This window comes from Pteropus vampyrus, unplaced genomic scaffold, assembly GCF_000151845.1.
Source record: "Pteropus vampyrus isolate Shadow unplaced genomic scaffold, Pvam_2.0 Scaffold19, whole genome shotgun sequence".
NCBI classification, from domain to species: domain Eukaryota; kingdom Metazoa; phylum Chordata; class Mammalia; order Chiroptera; family Pteropodidae; genus Pteropus; species Pteropus vampyrus.
In genome coordinates this window covers 13627582-13647329 of record NW_011888800.1, presented here as the reverse complement: position 1 = coordinate 13647329, position 19748 = coordinate 13627582, and the positions used below count along the sequence as shown (strand labels likewise).

The window sequence follows — 19748 nt, the reverse complement described above, 5'->3', positions numbered from 1 at the left end:
GTCTCTTTCCCCTGAGTCTCACTCCTTGTTCCGTGGAGGACCTTCCTTGGTTTACTTGTGCACATACTGCACACCTATTAGCCACGTCCTTGGCTAAACTTTTCAGTCCTGGAACATAATAATCCCTTTTCAATAGTTCAATTAACTTGGTTCCTCTTAGATGGGTGGACTGGTGTGTTAAGTCCACTAAGGTCCTTCCCAAAGCCTGAGGAAGGAGTGGTCTTCCATCAGGGAGCATTCTCCATCCTTGTTTTCCCTCTTTTCCTCCCAGTCTTTCACTTAATTCCAAGTCGAACGAGGTATACTCAGGCCATTCTTCAAAGGCCGGGGGAAGCTTTAAAAGCAAGACGTCTCCGGGCCCCACTGGTTTTCTGGCAGCATCCTTTGCTATCTGATCTGCAAAGGAATTTCCTTGTGCCACCTCAGTTTCTGCATTTTGGTGTCCAGGACAATGAATTATGGCTACTCTTTTTGGCAGCCAAATGGCTTCTAACAGGGTGAAGATCTCTTCCCTATTTTTAATTTCTTTGCCTCCTGATGTTAAAAGTCCTCTTTCCTTATATAAAGCTCCGTGTACTTGGGCAGTAGCAAAGGCATATCTACTGTCAGGAAACAGGGGATGAGTAACCATTTCTAATGCTAGGTGCCGTGAGGTTAAGAACTAAGAAAAGCATCTTTAAATCAGAAGGAAGCAATTAGAGAACCTGAAGAAAACAATTTTAATTATTATTATTTTTCAAGTTGGGATTTGGAAGTCAGAAGGCAGGAAAGAAAAACATGCAAGAAAGATGGGAGTGGGGTATAGCCCACTTCATTAAGATTTTGCAATAAAAAAGAGAGAAATAGTATAAAAGCTTTCAGGATCACTGAAATGAAGCTTTTTGGAATCACTCTTCTCACACATTTTGGATATCCAAGTACATAAAGTCCATGGAAAGGTAAAAGTAAATATTGTTTTTGAGAAACTCTTGGAGTATCAACATGTCGAGACACATCCCAGTCCTGCTTTAATCCTCAGCTTGATGAAAAAATTTGGATTTCTCTTTCTTTTATTCATAAGAGACACAGCTGCCCAACATGCTGTAGATCCTCACCAATAAGCCTGATAACCAAAGCAATTTATATACCAACCGAAGAGTACAGATGATGACAAGGAGTGTGACAAGTTGGAATTAGTTGTAGAGAGTGCCAGTAACTTGCATTTGCAATGGGTTTATGTGGTTGTTGGTTGTTGCACTTTTGTTTTGGGGCATTACCATAGTAACAGTGACTTTTTAGCAAACATTGAAAATGCTGTCTGTTTTGTGTGCTGTTAATATCTGTGTAAATTATTCTATGTTTTATATGACAGAGGTTTTTATTTTTACTTTTTAAATAATTTACTTGTAAGAGAAAAGATAACTTTTGGACATCTCTCAAATCATTTTCATTCTGGATTCAGAGTTTAAAAGTATAAATATTTTATCTTTTTGACAGTTGATTTATTTAAAGTGTGTTATTCTTTGGCTAAGCATTTGTCCAATTCCTTGTTTCCTTAATTTCGTTGACCTGTTTCAATCTTTTGTTTCAGTTTCTGAATTCCTATTCCTAATACTCTAAAATGAGACATTAAGGTAGTTAAAAAATCTAGTTAAACTCTAAAACTCTGAAATATTTGTTATTTATCTGTTCCAGGCTTGAGTAATTTCTGCATCCTCATAAACTAGTTCCATTCCATCTGCTTTGTGAATTTCAAGTAAAGCACACAGATTTGGCTTATTTACTTTACTTTTACTTTCTTCTTTGCAATGATATGAAATTGAAAAGTTTCCAAGCAATATATAAAGAGACTTAAAAGAGTTAATGAGCTGATTTTGATGTCAGAATTTTGAAGTTCTACTATAGCCTAACTTTAGTGAAATAGATTTAAACTAAGATTGAGAACTGAAAAGATGGAGCAGGAAGAAAAGTAACTTCATGTATAAAAGGAGAACTACAAGTGCAGTTTCTTTTGTTGGCAAACGGTCGTGAAAGTAATCCATAAGTCAACTATGTGGATCAATTGGGCAAGTTCAGTAACAGTTGAGAGGTTAACAGAAAAACCACCAACACCAACGGTCTCAAAGTGGTTTTTAATCTTTTGTAGTTTTCTTTACTGGCCCAAATAGTTTTGGTTCTGTGAATAATAATATTAAAAGACAGTAACTATCATAGTTTACATTTTGTAGTTGAAAGATTAATCAAATCATTTGCATTAAAAATAGTCATCTCAAATTCACATCCACTATTATAAAACCAGTGTTAAGATTACTGTTGTATTTTATATCTGACTTTCTATGCAGTTTCTTATAAAAGTAAGCTATTTAGACATTAAACTTAAACTTGAAGACACTTTAAAAATGATCCTAGAAGTTGGTTAGGAGCTATATATATATATATATATATATATATATATATGTAGGTAAGGTTGTGGTTTTAAGAATGTACATATGTACATCTTTGTAAGAATGTTCTGGCTTGAATGGTGAAAACTTGTTCTTTGAGGAATTAAGTAGAGGACACCAATCAGATTCTTATATGTAGATCAGTGATCTTAATCTTTGGCTGCTTATACCATAGTGTTGACATTTTTAGCATCCTTAATTTTTCTGAGTTTCATGCATGCCCCTTGGTTGTCAATCTTGCTGTGAGTCAAGGTCACATCATTACAGCTGTGTCTGTCCAGGTACAACCTAGATATGTTGCAGACGGTGTCATAATTCTGCACCAATAATCCAAAAGTGCTGGGAAGAAGAGTTGTTTTATACAAAACCTGACTGACTGACTTCTCTGTCATGTAAGTGTAAGTTCATGATAGAATCTCAGTGTGGAATTATTCTTTAAAGTTTACCCATCCACTTATCTCTACAGAATTCTCACTGATTACCTATCCAGTCTGTGTTTATATTCTGCTAGAGAAGGGGAACTCACTGCCTCCCAAAATAGCCTGTTCTATCTTTGAATAGTTCTGATTTTAGACAATTTTTTTTTTCATCAATTGAGCCACATTGATCTTCTCTTGCTTTAATTTAGCATTAATTTAGCATTTTTTAGCATTTCACCATTTAATTCACCAATTAATTCACCATTAATTTAGCATTTTTTTCTGAGGCCAAAGTAGAGGTAACATATCTCCTGTTTCACACGACAACTCTTCTGATAATATGTATTTAAAATATCAAACTTGGGTTCACTGAGTAGACTAATCTTTGGGACAATCTCCTCCAATTCTTTCATTTCAGTTTCAGCTTTTCTATAATGTCTTAAAGCGGGTTGCTCCAAAGTCAAATGCAACATTTTGGAAGTTATTTGACCAGCTTGAATTAGAAGAAGAATTATTAATGCAGCCTAAGATGGCACTAGCTTTTGGTGATTGTTGACACTTATTAATCTCATGCTAATCTCATTTTCATCATTAGTGACAAGGACTGTGTTACATTTATCTCCGTATCTTGTCATAGAACTTGGCACACGACAGGCACTTATTCTGTCATTAAATTATCCCTTTCATCATTGTGTCACATGTGAACTTACTGAGCATGTCTTCTGTATCTTCACTGATATCTGATCCAATGGGCAACTGAATCAGGAGCTCTGGGGGTGGAGTCCAGGCACTGGTATTTTTTTAAAGCTCTCCAAGTCATTCTAATGAGCAATCAGGATTAAGAATCACTGATGTAAGTCATTAATAAAAATATTGAGTACAACATAGTCAAAGATAGAGTCATGTGCCTCATCACTAGCTACCTCTCTACAGGTTGCCATTGGGCCATTAATCATTACATCTTATTGATTTAACTACTATACTTTCCAATTTCTATAATTAACTTTCTTGCTACTAACCCAATTTTTGTTTAAATATGTTACAGTATCTTGCTCTCTAGCCTAATAAGCAAAAGCCTTTAAAAAATTAATCTATGACAGAGCTGGTTTAGATGATTTCTATATGGAAGCAGAAAGATAAAATAAATGATTGAACTTTGAAGATTTCTTCCCAAGTCATGTTTCTATGGTTCTTGCAAACCACTTAGTCCCATGTTGCGATATTTTAAACACTCTTGTAGACCGAATGCCACAAAAACGCCATTGTTTTAAGCAAGACATTTTTGAGGTTAGAAGCATAAATGGGCTGAACTTCATAATGTTTTGCAGAGAAAGCATTGTTCAGACTTTTCTAGGTGAGAAAATAAGCTAAAGGAATGTTTGATTTTTTTTTCCTTCTCCCTTGCTTTCTGATATGGGAAAGTTAATAGACTGCATGATGACATTGTGTTATAAAAATGTAAAAACTCTATATTTATGCTAGTGCCTACTTTTCTTTGGCAAAAGTACTTCTCTAGGTATGTATTGTGTTATGAATAACTAACAATTACATTAGCTCATATTTTGTTCTGATAAATGGAATTGCTCTTCTCCTAGGTATTATTTTGTATTTTTTTTCCAGTTGGATTTATTAGCCTTTTATTGAGTAATTAGTAAGTGTTTATCACTTTGTTAAATGCTCTAGAGGCTTAGAAAAGCATGAGGTCAGGTCTTCGTCCCTCAGAAATTTGCTATCCCCTTGGGATTTCGAGATTATTTTATATGCATAAATAAAATAGAGTATAAGACTTTGTAATATAAATATGAGAATGAGTGATGTTAGACTTATAATTAACATTTTCACTATATTTGGGTAAGGAAGACAATTTTCTAAGAACAGCTGAATACTTTTCTTAAATTTGTTCATATTGCTAATAAATATCTTTAAAAAATATGAAAAAATGTTTTTATGTTTTATGAACAAAAAATTATAAATAAATTTTTGAAACCATACAGGATTTATATAGCCTGTATAAATAATCAGTATTTTGCATTTTATCATTAAAAAAAGGTTTCTCCTCTCTACCCCCCATTTCTTCTTCTTACCCTATCTTATGCTCTCTTGCTTCTATATACTTGTTGACTTTGAATTTTTTTCCATAGTTCTTTATTTTTCAATTTAATGCTTGATCTGGTCTTTTTATTGGCCAGAGCTTAAGTTGAAAATATGTGATATTTCCTTTCATCCAATGTATTTTTCTAAGGATTGAAGGAGAAAAAATCTAGAAAAAATATCTTAAGCCGATTTAAGGACACTTTGTGTTTGCGCTCTAAGTCTTGGTGTAAAGCATTTCAGTGTTTCACCTGTGACATTGATTCAGTTCCATGGTCTAGTGGTGAAGTCAAATATCTCTTGAGGTTCATAATCTATAGATGCAAATGGAACATTTTGGGTTTGTATTGATTTAACTAAATTATTTACATAGCCTTTAAAAAATACATTCAACCTTTCTTATATTACAGAAATTTATGCTTATCAAAACTCTTAAAGGCTATTTAATACTTTGCTTCTTGATGCGTGGTCCACAAGTCTTGGGCCAGCATCATTGGCCTCCCCTGGAGTTTGTTAGAACTGCATAGTCTCAGGCCCCACTACAAAACTATTAAGTCAGGATCTGCTTTGAACAACGCCCCCCAAATGATTCATATACAATTTTGTGAATGAAACATTTGAGTTTCAGAAGCACTCGATCTATTCTCTGTTTCTTTAGTTAGGAGTGTCCTGAAGATTTTGGCAAATACAAAGAGGTGAGGAGGAAAAAAAATATTTAATTCTATCAAGCACAGTGTTAGTGCTTTATATATATCATCCCATTCGATCTTTACAAGTCTGCGTGGTAGATATTATTACACACATATTTTACAGATGGGGAAACTGACGGTAAGAGATATTTTTCCAAGATCACTTAGTTGGAAAATAGGGAGTCACCTTTCAGATTCGGAACTCCAAGCCTTCACTCTTTCCTCAAACTCAATTATCTCTAGGGATAATTGGCATTTACTCAAGTACTTAACTGGATTAGTGTTTCTTTATGGTAAATATGACTTAGATTTTTTGAGGAAATATCTTCAAGAAGTTCTTGAATCTTTCCTGAAACAAGATTTGCAAGGAGGGTGGATAAGGGGGTCAAATATATGGTGGTGGAAAGAGATTTGACTTTGGCTGGTAAACACATGATACAGTATACATACGACATATTATTGAATTGTACACATATACAAATTTATTAACCAATGTCATCCCAATAAATTTAACTAAAAAAGTATTTTATGTTGCTATTTGCAACAGAAACTTGGCATATTTCAATGGTGTTTTCAGGAAAACTGTAGGTCTTAAACATAAATGCAAAATCTAGTTTGAATCTGAGGTGTAGAGGGTGTAGAATGCTATCAACACTATAGGCTGTGATAAATCCATTCCTCAATTCCATGCCAATGGTAAGTGAAGTGCTTTCTAGCTCTTTCCTCCCCTCCCCTTATCTTACTCTCCATGTCTACCTACTTGCCTGGTGCTTTCCTGTTTCTAAGATCTTCCCCATCAGCAAGGAAATCCTCCTCACATTGAAGTGCTAGAAACTAATGTGTTATCCTCCCTTAGGTATTTAAATTACAGTGGATAACATTGGCCAGAGACAGTGTTTGATATAAAGAGTTGGCCTGAAAGTGATGCTTCTGTAATCTATGACAGAGCTGGTTTAGATGATTTCTATATGGAAGCAGAAAGATAAAATAAATGATTGAACTTTGAAGATTTCTTCCCAAGTCATGTTTCTATGGTTCTTGCAAACGACTTAGTCCCATGTTGCGATATTTTAAACACTTTTGTAGACCGAATGCCACAAAAACGCCATTGTTTTAAGCAAGACATTTTTGAGGTTAGAAGCATAAATGGGCTGAACTTCATAATGTTTTGCAGAGAAAGCATTGTTCAGACTTTTCTAGGTGAGAAAATAAGCTAAAGGAATGTTTGATTTTTTTTTCCTTCTCCCTTGCTTTCTGATATGGGAAAGTTAATAGACTGCATGATGACATTGTGTTATAAAAATGTAAAAACTCTATATTTATGCTAGTGCCTACTTTTCTTTGGCAAAAGTACTTCTCTAGGTATGTATTGTGTTATGAATAACTAACAATTACATTAGCTCATATTTTGTTCTGATAAATGGAATTGCTCTTCTCCTAGGTATTATTTTGTATTTTTTTTCCAGTTGGATTTATTAGCCTTTTATTGAGTAATTAGTAAGTGTTTATCACTTTGTTAAATGCTCTAGAGGCTTAGAAAAGCATGAGGTCAGGTCTTCGTCCCTCAGAAATTTGCTATCCCCTTGGGATTTCGAGATTATTTTATATGCATAAATAAAATAGAGTATAAGACTTTGTAATATAAATATGAGAATGAGTGATGTTAGACTTATAATTAACATTTTCACTATATTTGGGTAAGGAAGACAATTTTCTAAGAACAGCTGAATACTTTTCTTAAATTTGTTCATATTGCTAATAAATATCTTTAAAAAATATGAAAAAATGTTTTTATGTTTTATGAACAAAAAATTATAAATAAATTTTTGAAACCATACAGGATTTATATAGCCTGTATAAATAATCAGTATTTTGCATTTTATCATTAAAAAAAGGTTTCTCCTCTCTACCCCCCATTTCTTCTTCTTACCCTATCTTATGCTCTCTTGCTTCTATATACTTGTTGACTTTGAATTTTTTTCCATAGTTCTTTATTTTTCAATTTAATGCTTGATCTGGTCTTTTTATTGGCCAGAGCTTAAGTTGAAAATATGTGATATTTCCTTTCATCCAATGTATTTTTCTAAGGATTGAAGGAGAAAAAATCTAGAAAAAATATCTTAAGCCGATTTAAGGACACTTTGTGTTTGCGCTCTAAGTCTTGGTGTAAAGCATTTCAGTGTTTCACCTGTGACATTGATTCAGTTCCATGGTCTAGTGGTGAAGTCAAATATCTCTTGAGGTTCATAATCTATAGATGCAAATGGAACATTTTGGGTTTGTATTGATTTAACTAAATTATTTACATAGCCTTTAAAAAATACATTCAACCTTTCTTATATTACAGAAATTTATGCTTATCAAAACTCTTAAAGGCTATTTAATACTTTGCTTCTTGATGCGTGGTCCACAAGTCTTGGGCCAGCATCATTGGCCTCCCCTGGAGTTTGTTAGAACTGCATAGTCTCAGGCCCCACTACAAAACTATTAAGTCAGGATCTGCTTTGAACAACGCCCCCCAAATGATTCATATACAATTTTGTGAATGAAACATTTGAGTTTCAGAAGCACTCGATCTATTCTCTGTTTCTTTAGTTAGGAGTGTCCTGAAGATTTTGGCAAATACAAAGAGGTGAGGAGGAAAAAAAATATTTAATTCTATCAAGCACAGTGTTAGTGCTTTATATATATCATCCCATTCGATCTTTACAAGTCTGCGTGGTAGATATTATTACACACATATTTTACAGATGGGGAAACTGACGGTAAGAGATATTTTTCCAAGATCACTTAGTTGGAAAATAGGGAGTCACCTTTCAGATTCGGAACTCCAAGCCTTCACTCTTTCCTCAAACTCAATTATCTCTAGGGATAATTGGCATTTACTCAAGTACTTAACTGGATTAGTGTTTCTTTATGGTAAATATGACTTAGATTTTTTGAGGAAATATCTTCAAGAAGTTCTTGAATCTTTCCTGAAACAAGATTTGCAAGGAGGGTGGATAAGGGGGTCAAATATATGGTGGTGGAAAGAGATTTGACTTTGGCTGGTAAACACATGATACAGTATACATACGACATATTATTGAATTGTACACATATACAAATTTATTAACCAATGTCATCCCAATAAATTTAACTAAAAAAGTATTTTATGTTGCTATTTGCAACAGAAACTTGGCATATTTCAATGGTGTTTTCAGGAAAACTGTAGGTCTTAAACATAAATGCAAAATCTAGTTTGAATCTGAGGTGTAGAGGGTGTAGAATGCTATCAACACTATAGGCTGTGATAAATCCATTCCTCAATTCCATGCCAATGGTAAGTGAAGTGCTTTCTAGCTCTTTCTTCCCCTCCCCTTATCTTACTCTCCATGTCTACCTACTTGCCTGGTGCTTTCCTGTTTCTAAGATCTTCCCCATCAGCAAGGAAATCCTCCTCACATTGAAGTGCTAGAAACTAATGTGTTATCCTCCCTTAGGTATTTAAATTACAATGGATAACATTGGCCAGAGACAGTGTTTGATATAAAGAGTTGGCCTGAAAGTGATGCTTCTGTATCCCTCCTTCTCTCCCTACCCCACACCTAGCACAATGCCAGACATATAATAGGTGTGTAAATTTTTTGGTAGAGGGCTTCCCTGAATCATTGCTATAGTCTATTTTTATTTGTTCACTTATTTATACATTTATTTATAACAACCATAATTATTATTAACAATTAAATGTATTATTACAAATTAAATTATTAAGAACAACAATTATTGAGGAATTGCCATATGCCTGGCACAGGGGTGAGGTATCTAGAGGTGGATAAGACTCATTGGTATCTGCCTTCAAGAAACTCACAGTCTAGTGGGGGCATTTTTTCAGGTCTAGAATCATAAAATTTCCTAGAAACCTGGGGTGGTGCCATGGGTCATGACTCTGGCTTGGTCTCCGCAAGTGCTTTCAGACTTTTTGGGTGTCACTTTCCATACTGAAAATATAGGCAAATCATCTCCCTGGAAAGGACTTGTGGGAGGAGAATATCTACAATGGATTTGTAATCTTTTGTTTTTATAAATATAAACAATAACTATTCAGGGAAAACCAGTTTCTCAAAAAGGCCTCAGGCCACAGGACATAGTCAGATCCCTAGGTTGCATCTCCCTCACCCACTTCTAATCCCTGTACTATTTATAGCGCTGCTGGTAACCCTAAGTGGGAAGGATACAGAGCATAGTCTTCTATTCTGAAGAAATGCCTCCTGATTCTGTTCTGCCCATCCCGCCAACCTTTCTGGCTTCTTCCTTCCCCAAATCAACACACTTACATAGGGGTCTGGATGAACACTGTTTTCGAATCCTTACTCCTGATGATGTGAATCAGGAGGAGGAATGTGGAAGAGGAATGTACTAGGGAAGCGGAATATGAAGGAAGTGGGATGAGATGGTGGAGAAGGTGCGGGTGCTGCAGCCAGCAGTCCCTCATTCATTTATTCATTTTTTCATTCATTTATTCATTCAAGAAATGGGAAAGAATCCGGTCTGCTTTGTTCCAAAGCAGCTTTGTACACTCACTGTTATTCATAGTTGGCCTCCCCAGTGATGCTTGGTTGAATCATTAACTTAAATAAATACCCACTGAAATCTGCCCTGGAATCTGGTACTTAGAATTACTCTCATGCGAAGCAGCTCAGCAGCTTAGAAGTTGCTAATCAGATCAGCAGCTTAGAACATCTCTCTTAGTGAGTTTTGATTGGAGACTCACATTTGAAACCACTGTACATTTTCTTTGTTTACATCATGGCAGCCTTCTCTACTCAGCACTCACATGAGCTTCTTCTTGAAGTCAGTTGATACGAGTTTGTCTAGATTTAGATTTATCATTCAACCCTAGATAAGAAGAGGCTGGAGACCAGGAAAGGCTAGGAATATTTTAGGAGGACATCTCCACAAGTTGGCCAGGGGTCCCAGTTGCCCTAGCACCCTGGAGAGGGTGGGGGCTGAGAGTTGCATGTGCTTCCCATCTGATCCCCAGGGGTTCAGGAGAAAATTTCATAGTTACCCTAGAGTTAGCATTGTTTGCGTAGAACCCTAGTTTAAGAGGTAGAGTCCTAGGAAAGATTAAGCTATTTGTAGTGTGTTGTTGTAACTCCTTGGCCCTTTGGGAAATTCTTTATGGGCATCTTTCCTTGTTAACTGGACTTTTCCATTGTGCCTTTGTTAGTGTCATAAATGCTGAGGTCCTGCCTGAAATTTGGCTTAGTTCCCAGACTGCACAGCAGCAAGAATATGGTCTAATTTTTAGTCCTAATAAACAAAGCAAATCATAGCATTAAGTTGTTCAAAGACACTGTTATAGTTCAGGAAATGGCCTTAACAAGCCAGCCCCAAATCAGCTCAAAGAAACGTCCACTCTGGTTATCCAAGGTCTCTAAAACCCTAGAATAAGATGGGCCAATGAGTCAAAGCTAAGGGCCTGCTACCCAGTGGATGGCTGGTCTACAAGGAGGAGGCACAGAAGAGCTTTGGCAAACAGATCATTAGGGATACTTTATAAAAGTCCCACTGAAATACAACTTTTTATTTTTTTTCTTTCTCCTTTTGTATGCATTTTGTTTTACTCCATCTCTCTGGAGAAGGCATATAGTAGGTCTCTCTCTGTTTAATTTTAACAGTAATTTTAGATGTCACAAAAGAAAAGTTAATATTTTATCTAGAACTCTTTAAAAGTCTTTATAGGTTATATTCATCTAAACACCCTGGAGAAAAAAATATTAGGGTGATTAAATTAATCTCAGAGGGAAATTTAATTTGTTCCCCTGGTAATTGCTCCACATTAGTTCTTTTTGGATAAATTACTATTTGTAAGCTTTTTACTAGCTCTAGAACAGTCTTTCAGATGCTGTACACTATACCTAGGCCTGAGGGTGAAAAGAAAACAAGATTTGTGATTTACTTTGTGGGGAAACTCAGGCCTAAAAACTTGCCTAGCCACAGTCTGTCTTTCAGAGGTCTAGATGGGAAATGACTTGTCCCTAGACAAGTCCCAAGATGCTCTCCCTAGATTGAAAGGACTGAAAGTGACTGCTTTAGCTGATTGAATTAATGTGCACCCTTCACTGTACTTTAGTTTAGAGAAGTTCTTTTATTCATCAGGCAAGGAATGTTCTATAAGGGTCTTCATTAATTAAGAGGAAGTCTAGAAACTCCTTGTTTCTGACTATTTCTCAGAAAACACATACCATTTGGGAGAACACATGACTATGAACCAGCTTTTAGGGGCAACCCTTGCAACTGCTCTATGCTTCAATTTCTTCCTCTATAAAATGGTTTTGAAATATTAACAGCTCACTGGACTTTTTGAAGATTATCTGAGGTGATGTATGTACAGTACTCAGCACAGTGCTTGGCATATGTCCTAAAGGACTCTTTTGGGCATCCCCTGGGGGACAGGTGCCTCAGCGGTCTCATCAGATAGGGTAATCTTGAGGTTGCATTAACCTGGAAAATCAAACAAACAGGCTTCCTAAGGGAGTCTTGGCAGGCCAACTGCTCCTATTCTACTACTCACTGTTTTCTTCATAGCACTGATCACTTGCTTAAATTGTGTCATCAATTATAAGTTTATTGTCTGCTCATTCCTGCCTCTCACCCACAACTGTAATGCAAACTTGCTCCAGGAGGTAGGGACTGTGTTCCTTCACATCTGTAGTCCTAGCTCAATGACATAGTGCTTTACACACAGAAGGCCCTCAGATGAATGAACGGATGAATGTTGGGAAAAATGTGCCCTCTGCCCTTCCCCTCCCTCACGGTAGGGAGCCCAGGCTTAGGAGACTGTTACCACGATGACGATTGTAGCCAGTGTTTATTGACAGCTGTCTATAAAGCCTCTTCTGAGGCTTGACCCCTCCCTCAACAGTGTTTATAGAGGAACACTATTATCTCTTCATTCTTCTCAACCTTGAATGCTATGGACTCTTAAGCTGGACAACATTTGACAATACTGTAGAGTTGTGGTTCTGCCTGGTATCAGTGAGGCGCCAGACACCCAATCTCCAGGCCTATTTGCCCCATACATACATTCTTTTAGAATCTTTGCATAAACATGGGTGTTTCACATATTTCCTGAGTGGTGCAAATGCCTTTAGGCCACTTCCTTTTTTTATGCAAGTGGTCTGTGGACACACTCTCATTTTGTTTTTTATTTTATGGTTTAGAGATAATCTCTCCCTTAAGAGTCTTGACTAATTTTCTCTCTGGAATCCAGATTGTACCATAACAGTATTATAGCTGCCTCTTCTTATGGCAAGATAACTAGGCTTTCCCCACTCAAGCTCCTGAAAGTTACTTTTTATAGCTGCCATGACATAAAAATGTTTCATCAAATGTGGGCAGATCTTTTGATAGTACTGAAACTGTGGTACTCATTGCGAAAGCTCCTGGGGTTTGGCCTTTGGGATTTGCAGATGCAGGCAGTGTCCCCAGACAACCACTGATGCATTTAGGCTTGGCCTTCTGTGACTCAGTCTTGAAGGCAAATAATAGAGATAAAAATAAACTACTATACAAAAATGTAAACTGATTTTCTTTATATATTTTTAAGGCTTTTACTTGGGGTTTGGTTGGTTAGGAGTAAAAGAAAAATCAACTCAAATGGACTCAGATGGTAAAATAAATGAACAGATCATATAACTAAAAGGTCCAGAGACAGGGCTAGCATCAGGAAAAGCTTAGTCTAGTTTCTTTTTCTGCATTTCTCAGCTCTGCATCTTCAGTGTACAGTTCATTCTTGGCAATATTCTGTCTCATGGTCTCAAGATACTGTCAGTGACCTCAGTGCTACTTGCTTCCAGGTTGGAATCCAGGAGGAAAAAGAAAGCCTACGTCTATCGTGAATTCCTGGAATTGACACAGGTCATGTGCTAATCCCTGAATTCAAAATTGTAATCAAGAGGATGGGCCATGCAGTTGGTTTAAACTAATCTGGGCTTGACCTTGGAGTTATGAATGGAAACCGAATCCATCCAGACTATAGGACTAAGAAATTTGTAGCACTGTTAGCTGAGGAGAAGGGAAAATAGTCAAATATCTGTTACATCTGGCATTAAAACGGGACTGGATGTGCAGTGCTGATGCTGGGTTTTGACATTTAGTTTTTGTAGGTGATGTGTCTAACACTCTCCAAGTATTAAGGCTAGTTTCCATTTCTAACTGTGGCAGCCATTAGTCATGTCTGTTAGTGTTTCCGGCTCTTTGCCTTTTAGATATATGGTAACCTTTTCAGTCAATGAGTTGTGTCATTTGGGTTAAAGCATTAAAGTGTAGGTGTGAGACCCTTCAGAGTCTTCTCTTTCCCTCTGGTACTATAGCTGGAAGCATTTGAAATGGTGGCTGGCACACTGTGAGTAACTATGATGAGCAGAGCATCCCTGCTATCAGAGAAGTAGCATTAGCAAGGAGACTCTTATTATGTTAAGCTATGAAGATTCTGAGTTGTTTATTACCGTGGCATACCCAGTTTTTCTGCCCTGTTCACTGGATTTTCTGAACCCATTTGAATTTTTTAGGGGTTGCTCACAAAAATTTTATATTTGTATAAATCTTTTAACAGCAAATATGCTTTCACATTTATGATCTCATCTTATCTCCACAATAGTCCTATATATAGATGAGAAATATTAGCTCCATTTTGCCAGTGGAAGAATTGATGCAAACTCCCCAAATGCTCTATTTACTAATTTAGCATTATTTGTTATTTTTTATTTGCTTTGTTTTCTTAAGCAATAAAATTACACAATAAAATCTTATTATAAAGAATAATGCTTTTCATTTTATTAATATTTTATTTGATGTCCTACCTCTGAAGAATTTATCACTTTTTACTTTATTCTTTCCACACACCAAATAGTCAGTGTTGAAAATGTAAAGAACTTGGGCCACTGCAGTTTCTGTTGGAAAGCTAAACTAAGGACGTAGTTAGCTATACTATTCGCCTGCACAGAGCTTTGTCAGGGCCAAGAGAAACACTCTCGAGGGGAACTGAAAGAGAATTCAAGGAATCTATAATCATACATCAGGCAATAGATAACTGGGGCTCCAAATGAGCAGGTTGACTCAAGAGGAAAAGGTAGATATACAGTATTTTCGTTGGTAAGAAAGTGGCAGCAGACTAGAAATACAGAGTGGAGGAGAGAGCAAGGACTGATTGCTTTGAAAGCAGAAGAGACATCTTTGCACTGAGTTGGGGGAGAATTGGTGGTGAAGAGGGTAGGCTCTTGAAGCAGAGTGCTTGGATTCAAATCCTGGCTCTGCCACTTGAAAGCTGTGTAACCTTGAACAAATTACTTGATCTTGCTGAAGGATTTTCCTTCTATAGCATGGGGAGATTAGTACCTATTTCACAAGGATATTGTGAGGATAAAATGAACTATGAAATGTAAAGCTCTTAGAACAGTACATATGGTAAAAGCTTGATAAATGTCATCATCAATTATTTATTTATTATTATTGTTGTTGTTATTATTATTATTATTATTATTTATTATTATTAATTGCATCCCTTCTGCCATCACTCTGGTCCAAGCCACCCATCACCTTTTACCTGGACTAATTCAAAGTCTTCCGCATTGACCTTCTCACATCTATTCTTGTGTAATTTCCAATTTACTCTCTACCTGATAGCTAGGATAATCTTTTAAAATTAGAATCCATCAAGTTATTTCTTCACTTAAAACCTTTTAGTAATTCCCTCTTCACTTACAATTTTAGTCTTTCTAATAAAGACGAAAATCCTTAATATAAATTCCAAGGACCTTTTCTCATTAGCCTCAGTTTGCATTGACTTCTATAGTTAAAGCCTCACAGTCACTCTTTTAGATCCCCAAGCATGTCATCTTCTGCTCGCCTCAGGGCCTTTATATTAATACATTTTGGAGGAGCATTGCTTTTTTCTTATCCTGGTTGCCTTTCAGGTGACGGGGACTCTGCTGGGGTTAACACTTCTCTCTCTACCTCTTTACTCACTCTATCTCATGGAAGGTGGAATCATGTGTCAATCTTAGAGGAATACCTGGGCATCCTCAGCTCATCCCTGCCCTCTTTTGGAAGTGAGCTTCTTACAGGGAGCAGGTGGTCTCTGATGCTCTTCTAGGGGCAGGCTCTTTCCCATTCCATGGGTTGTCTGCCCTGGTCCAGAACTGCCCATGACCATGTGGTTAAGCCTATCTTATCATGGGGTCAGTTCACTGGCTCACCTGGCTAACAAACTAAAGCCATGACTTCCAGCCTGGCTTCTGTCAGCACCAAACATGCTGTATGAATTGTCCAGATATATTCCTTACTTCTTGGTCTCCTACTCCTCTTCTCCTTCTAGTCCTTCTCATTCTTTCTTCTGGATTGGGATGTTTCTAATGGGCCATGATGGAAAAGCTAAGAGGGTGCTGGTGAAGATTTCCTGTGCTGTATTATAACATGAGTTGTACTAAAATTTGTAGGCTGGATCAATGAAATGACTGAATATTAATGTGCCTGATTTAAGTTCTTAACAAAACTCATATTCTTGGACAGGGCAGTGGGAATGAAAACATTTTTTCATTTTGACTGAAAAAACAAAGTAGAGGGGTCCAGAGAATCTCCAGGAGGGGGAGCCCTCGTTCCTTGTTCCCAGTCATAGCTGTGAGGGTTTGCATCATCTACGACTGAGTCAGTAGAATAGACACAATCATTGCATATGTCAAGTTAAACAAATAGGAGAAAATCGTCACAGTACCCATTTGGCATTATCATTTTATCCCACACAATTGGCTCTTCACCTATGTGTAATTCAATTTGTAGGAGAGTTTTTTCTTTTCTTTTTTTTTTTAATGATTCCTGCTATGGTTTTGAATGACCCAGCAGATGTTCAGTCTGTCCTTTTAGCAAAATACAGGCTTAACCTATATTTTAGTTTCAACTTTGGAAAATATAAAACAAAATTTAGAATCTGTGACCCTTTTAGTTAACCGCTTTTTCTCCTTAGCTTTCCTCTTCCCTATTATCTTCTCCAAGTCTCTTCTTTAGGAAAACGTGTTATGGTCAACAGTTTTTACAGTCTTTCTGGCCCAAGTCATTGCAAAATTGGTCATCATTAACTTTCAGAACAGTTTTTAGTACACTGCTATGTATTAGACCAACTGAGCTGGAAACTCTTCTCTTGACACCTTATTCATTCTCCCACAACTTGTTGCACAGAACTAGACACATTGATTCCTGGTAAATGTTAAAAATGGACATTTAACAGATGACTGTATTTTCAGTCATTAGTAGGAGTCAGTGTAGATTCGCTTAAAACAAGTCGCACTAGCTAACCTCAGTTTTAAACTATTAGTGGATGGAAATTCTCTGGGCATGTTAATTCTGAATTTTAGCAAGACCCCAAATTTCTCATGCTTTCTTTGTGGATAAGATAGAATTAAGTCTTGTGGGAATATTGTTAAGTGGATTTATAAATGGTTACATAAAACATACTTAATATGTTTTATATAAATACCCAAAAAGGGTGTTAACATTAATCTGTGTAGTAGTTTGCCAAAGTTTTAATTAAAAAGAAAATTGGTTTTTTTTTTGGGCTGGGGACGGTATTTAGTCCTATCTTTTTTAATGTATTAGTTTACAGCTTTGGAAAAATATATAAAAGGCATGCATTTGAATTTTTTTGATGACATAAAGCTTGGAGGAATATTTAACAGTTTGAGATAGTATAGTCAATATTATTATTTTTTTCATTAGGCTGTTATAATAGGGATATATGCAAAATCTTGTACATTGATATTTTTAAAATACCAACTATATATGCTTAGGAATGGGAGACCTGATTTAATGATAATTTATGAAAAAATCTAGAAATTTTAGTTAATCAAAACTGAATAAGAAGAAACTATGAGACACAATTGCCAAATGCTAACAAAATTTTAAGTCACATTAATACAATAGTCCCGAACACAGAACATCAAAGTTTCTACTGTACATGGACAAGGTGAAAGTCTGCAATATGTGTTTGGTTCTGGACACCATGTTTTAAGAGAGATGCAGAGGAATTGGGATGGATCTAGTAGAAGCTGACCAGGAAGAGATGTCGGTAAAATAAGTCATGGAGAATAGCTGAGGTGTTTGGGAATGTCTGGATCAGAGTAGAGAAGATTTAGGGAAGCTCTAGGAGGGGCCTTCCAATATTTCAAAATTGTCAACATTGAAAGAGCTTAGACTTGGATTAGATTACCCAGGGATGGAATTTGACACATGTCAAGAAGTTACGGGAAGGCAAATTTGGGTTTTTCAAAATAAAAATCTAGCAATCACCATTCTGAAATGGACACAGGCTGCCTTGCAAGGTAGTGAGTTTCCCATCACAGAAGATTTTCAAAGACAGGTCTAAGGAACTCTCGTCAGAGTTATCTAAAGGGTCATGCTTTGGGATAGTGGACCAGATGATTCCCCAAATCCTTCCAACCTCATGGGCCTCAGTATGAGCTCAGTGTCTGCCTATAGTAGGTACTCAAGTAATATCTGCCAAATGAATTAATGCATAAGAGTAAAAAATCTCAGGGGTAGACTTTTGCACTTGATACATTTTTGAGTCTTGGATGATTTTATGGCATCGAACAGTAATTTTACCTAGTATCAGAGGCATGTCATCTTGGGGAAAACGAATGACCTTGGGCCACACAAAGTTTAAAATTTCCTAGATAACTGGCTTATCTTTCTTGCTGTGGTATAAATCATGCTCAGCCTTGTAAGTTTTAGAGCTATTTATGATAATGAGAAATGCTTTGCTCCAAACTAATATGATGCTATTTCTTTTTCAGGATAATCGTATCCACACATCCAAGTACAATATTCTCACCTTCTTGCCAATTAATTTATTTGAACAGTTTCAACGAGTGGCGAATGCCTATTTCCTTTTTCTTCTGATTTTACAGGTAATGTTTACATTGTATTTCTTCCTAATCTGTTGGTTAAAAGTAGTCATATAATGTGAAAAGTAAGTTAATTCACTTAGCTAAATGTTTATGATTAGGTAAAACCCTCCTTATCAGATTTTTAATGTTATTATTGCTGTTTCTCTTCACAAATGTGGGAGGGCTAGGAATGGGTAAAAAACTAATGCATTCATCATTTTAAACACTGATGTAATTTTAAAATGCAGCCTTGCACTTTATTTGAACCAAACCAGAGCCGAATAATTACTGTTCATAACCTCCCTCTTTTCTTTATCTCTCTCTCATGTCAACAGTATGGGTATTGCCAGAGTGGAGACAAAGAACCTAGCTGAGTAGTAGTTTGTGGAACTTAATTTGGCAAATTTCACTCACGTTTAAGAACAATGACATATTTTACACACGTATAAAATAAATGATGTATGCTATATGTTACTTCACTGTAGAGTGGCTATTTTTTACAGTTTCGAGTGGTTAATTGGTAGTTAATAACCTTGGTTTTTCCTCCCATTTGACTAAAATTGGGGCCTAAATTAAATTTCAGTATTTACTGATATTTTAGAAAGGAAAAGGCATAAATCAAAGTACACAAACACATAAATAGCTCATATTAGCTAGTTTTTTACCTAGTATTTATTTTAGGATAATTTAATCAGTCTCAGCTGGTAGATTCAGAATGTGCTGGGCTCTATATTAATTATCGGAAGTAAGAAGATAGATTAGATATGTGCAGTCTGGATTAATAGCTTTAGTACTATTTTTTCTTTAATTGAATAATTTATTAAGAATCTTGGTTGTAAGTGGAAGAAACCTAAATTCTTTTAAGCAAAAATGGAATATATTCATGAGTATGTATCATTTCATGTATGACTGGATTCAGGGGCAAACTATTTCAACAGGATGTGACTCTTCTTTCCTCAGTTTTCCTTCATTTTGGCCTCATTCTCTGGCAGGTCCTCTCTATCTGGTGGATCTTAAAAGCTTTAAACTTTTGTCCTCCTAGTTTCAACTCCAATATGAAAGAGAGTGAGAAGGAGAGGGAGGGACATTAGCTCTGATTGGACCATGCTGAATTATACCTCTATCCCTAAACCAATCACCACCATGGCTCAAGAATTTGATGCAATGATTATCTTGACCTAGATCACATGACAAAAACTG

At 36.2% G+C, this 19748-nt stretch overlaps 1 protein-coding gene across 1 annotated transcript in view; it reads left to right on the top strand.

Annotated features, from left to right (window-relative positions):
- The window catches only part of ATP8B4 (ATPase phospholipid transporting 8B4 (putative)), a 203625-nt gene that overhangs the window by 33270 nt on the left and 150607 nt on the right, over positions 1-19748 (top strand). The window contains exon 4 of the mRNA XM_011355090.2: positions 18456-18569. Coding sequence (XP_011353392.1) covers positions 18456-18569 — 114 coding nt within the window. The remainder of the gene's footprint in view (positions 1-18455; positions 18570-19748) is intronic.